Here is a 4,111-nt window from a genome sequence, read left to right on the forward strand (position 1 = left end):
TCAATTTTTTTAATAGTGTTTCATGTTTTCCACCTACAATATTAATTTAATAATTTCATTTACACAAAAAATTATTTGATTGTTTTGATATTTTATAAAATATTATTTAGAATTTAAAATTAACAATATTAACCAAAGATAATAATAAATATGTAATATATATGTTTATTGATTTTAATTTAATAATAATATATACCGTAACGTAAAAAATAAATCATTAGACGCCTATAATTACTAAATTATTATCTTAAAACTCTCTCAAAAGATAACCTTAAATTAATGTTTTCCACAGTGAAAAAAGTATGGACACTTTTATAAAAAAGATAGATACTTTACAATATAACAGGTAAAAATATGATAAAACCAGTTTCATTATGACAAAACCGATAAAATTTACCTAATATGTTGAAAGTATGGACACTTTTATAAAAGGATAGATACTTACCGATAACCAAAGTTTACCGGTTACCAATTTTTTTAATAGTTTTTCATGTTTTCTACCTAAAACATTATTAGTCTGTCAACATAATAGGTAGCGCTAAACCGAATTTATTAAATATCTTTTAATGTATCCGGTAATGTCGTATATTAGCCGTATATTAACCCGCCTTTCCTGAGACAATCCCGTTCTTAGGTAGTGTTCGCACAGTCGATCAATGTTCTTATGTAATTTACAAAAACGAAAATATTAATGATTATTTCACTACTTTTTAAAACTTTAATATTATATACATAAGTGTATTAATATTTAAGTGACCATTTAATGTAATTTACTCAATAATAAACCTTTTCTGAGTACTTATTATGTCTTCTTTCTAGGCCTGTAAATGAACTGAACGTTCAGCGAACCGTTCATGAACCGTGCGGCGGGAAGTTCGTTTATATGTGTTTATTTATTAAATGTACGAACATGAACAAGATTTTGTGTTCGTTTAATTAAATGAACGAACATGAACATAGGTCTCGTTCGTTCATTTACGTTCGTGAACGTTCGGTTATGTTCGTTTATGTTCGTTCGGTTATGTTCATTTATGTGCGTTCATTTATGTTTAACCCAATATTCTTAAATCAATTTTGGTAACCAATTTATATGTATCTTAAAAATATTAATTAATCTGATATTCTGATGACCGACTCCATAATTAACCCAATTTTACGTCATTACCCATAAGCAATTAAGCGGTAATACAAAAAAACCCTAATTCTAAAAAGAAATATTTTCTCAACTCTTCTCCAGCCTGTCATTCAGCCGTTCTTGATTCTCCACTCTCCCCACTCTCCACAATTTTCATTTTTGCAACGATTCGACAGAGCTTCAAGTCTTCAACTGCAACGATTTGACAGAGCTTCATCTCTTTCCCTTCATCTTGGCATCTTAAACGTGATTTCATAAGGTAAATAATTTGAAAATTTTTTGGTCTGTTAATTTTTGGTGTGAATTTAGGGATTTTTTTGTGGGTTTCAACGTTTTTTGGTCTGTTAAATCAAGGTTACATCTTTACTCTGTCTCCTACTTGGATTTGTTTTCCTTTCTTTATTTTTAACTATCATTGTGCATTCAATTTCAAAGAGCTTTATCAATCTTGTTGAGTTCACTTGAATGGATCGGTTGCTCTATGAATCGCAATTAAGACAGAATGTAGTTCTTACTTTAGTTCCATGTTTTTATATCTTTTATATTTGCACTGTACCAGTTTCTGGTTGAGGTCTGTTGTCTCCCTATTCGAAAAGGGGCTTGATATTCCTGTTATTTTCTCTACTTCACTACTGAGGTACTTCTAAGAGTAGTGTTAGCTCCTTATTCAGTCGGTTTGGTAAAGGTATTAAAACTGGCACATCTAAATATGACCAACATATTAGAAGTGTCGATACTTTTACATTTGTCAAGTTAGAATTGGACACTTATTTGGAGGAAGGAGTTTTAATTGGTGAGCCTGTTGTATATTTTGATGCCTTGGGATGGTGCAAGGAGAACAATCTTAAATTTAGCATTTTGTCAAAAATGGATGTTGATATATTGGCAATTCCGGTCACTACCGTTGCTTCTGAATCTGCTTTCAGTGCTGGTGGGAGGGTTATTGATCCGCATATATCCTCTTTAGGAACTAAGATGGTAGATATGCTTGTTTGTGGAGCTGATTGGTATCATCAATACTATGGGTTGGAGAAAAATAAAAACAATGTATTTTTATGTTTTAAGTTTTATTGAATTTGGTTTTACAATGACTAATATATTTTTGGTTTTTTTATTTGTTGTAGCAAAACGAATATATCATACATGTTGAGCTTCCTTGAAAATGAGGATGAATGAATTGGTATAACCTCGCTAATTTAGTATACTTTTCATCTTTTGTTATAACTCCTTTAATTTAATATAATTTTATTTGTTTGATTCTGATCAGGATGGATGATGAATTAACGACTGATCATGAATGCAAGTTGAATATGTTACGAATATTATTGAAGTTGTTTGGATTTCAAGAAGATTATTTTGTTGAACAAATTAACTTTAAGACTTTATTATGTTCATATAACTTATTTATGATTTAGGTATGTTTTTGCTTTGTCGACTATTTTTCATGAAATAACGATGGTTTGTAGGGTCTCCAACGTTTATGTTTGTGTTCATTTATGTTCGTGTTTGTTTATGTTCATTTATTTATTAAATGAACGAACATGAACAAGTTATATTCCTTAATAAACGAACATGAACAAAAAAAAATTTGTTCGTTTATGTTCGTTTATTTATTAAATGAACGAACATGAACACACCTCCATTCGTATGCGTTCGGTCACAGGCCTACTTCTTTCTACTTTTTATTTCTATAGACAGGAAAAGAAAACATAATGTGCATCTTCCATCAACAATCACGTCAAAGAAAAATTGTTAATTCAGACTCCAACCTGGAAATTTAATTCCTTCATCTTCAATTCAAATTTTATCCATTTCAATCTAATCACAAGAATTAATTCAAACTTATCTAATTTGTTTCATTTTAAACTTTAAATAAATAATTTAAAATAATTAGAAACTGAAATGATTACAACGTAAAACAATTTGATTCGAAGAATCCAAACTTCAGATCTAAGGTGCTTCCGCTACAAGGATTCTTGACGTGAAAGCTTTCATGGCTGTTCTTCCCTTTTTTTTCAGAAAATGACAGATTCTCTATAGGTTAATTTTATAAAACCCTAAACCCACGACATTCATCTATAATCTAATAATTCCCAGAGAAACAAACTACATTTCCATCGATTCATTTGTATGTTTTCTTCTTATAGATAGATAGAATCATGTTCATCTGTATACCAATTTCAAACAATAGAAATAAAGAAGGGACAAAGAGGAGAGTCGGACAAAAGGAAAGAAAGAAGAACCCAGATTTTCTAAGAGGCCAAACACGCTTCCCAAAACAGCCTGTTCTTTCCCATCTCATCCATGGTTTCGTTGGAATTATCGATGGGAACAGCCGAGGAGGGTTTCTTTTCTTTCGCCACAAAAACACCATTAATACGTTGATCGTCCCTGCAACATTTCTTATACAATTGGACCTCCCTTTGCTCCACCACTCCATCGTCATCTTCGTCGTCTTCATCATCAATATCACCGCCGATATAAGCAAATTTGTTTTCTAAGCTGCCAGTATGTCTAACACCAGGAAGAACAGTATCAGAGCTACACGACTCAGCGTCATCGTCATCTTCTCCACCGTTGATATCCGCCATGGCGGCATCGAAATTACAGACGGATTCCGAATCGCCGGTAGCCTCGAAGAGCAAGAAAGAAGACACATCAACAACTTTGCTTCTCCTAATACTCATATCTTTAATCAAACAACAATTCCAAGATTTATCACCACTGATTCTGTTGTATTATAAAAAAAACAATGGAAATGAGATCCACCTCTGTTTCTAGAAGCTAATATATACGTACCCACCCGCAACACAAATATAATACCAAATCTACTGGAAACAACTGTCGACGCCCATGTTCCCTCCATATCCTCTTTTTGTTGAATTATGATTTTAGTCCTCTAATTTTAGAGGATATTTAAATATGATCAAATCGAGTTAGTCATTATGAAATATTTTTAATTGATAATGAATCAAT

At 31.5% G+C, this 4,111-nt stretch overlaps 1 protein-coding gene across 1 annotated transcript; it reads right to left on the reverse strand.

Moving 5' to 3' along the window:
• Positions 1–3,105: 3,105 nt before the first annotated feature.
• On the reverse strand, positions 3,106–3,899 carry LOC120165724. Its single transcript, XM_039175183.1, has one exon. It carries the CDS (start codon positions 3,820–3,822, stop codon positions 3,388–3,390), a length of 435 nt encoding a protein of 144 aa, XP_039031114.1. The 5' UTR covers positions 3,823–3,899; the 3' UTR covers positions 3,106–3,387.
• Positions 3,900–4,111: the final 212 nt, after the last annotated feature.

Source organism: Hibiscus syriacus, unplaced genomic scaffold, assembly GCF_006381635.1.
Source record: "Hibiscus syriacus cultivar Baekdansim isolate YM2019G1 unplaced genomic scaffold, ASM638163v2 tig00111594_pilon, whole genome shotgun sequence".
Taxonomy (NCBI): domain Eukaryota; kingdom Viridiplantae; phylum Streptophyta; class Magnoliopsida; order Malvales; family Malvaceae; genus Hibiscus; species Hibiscus syriacus.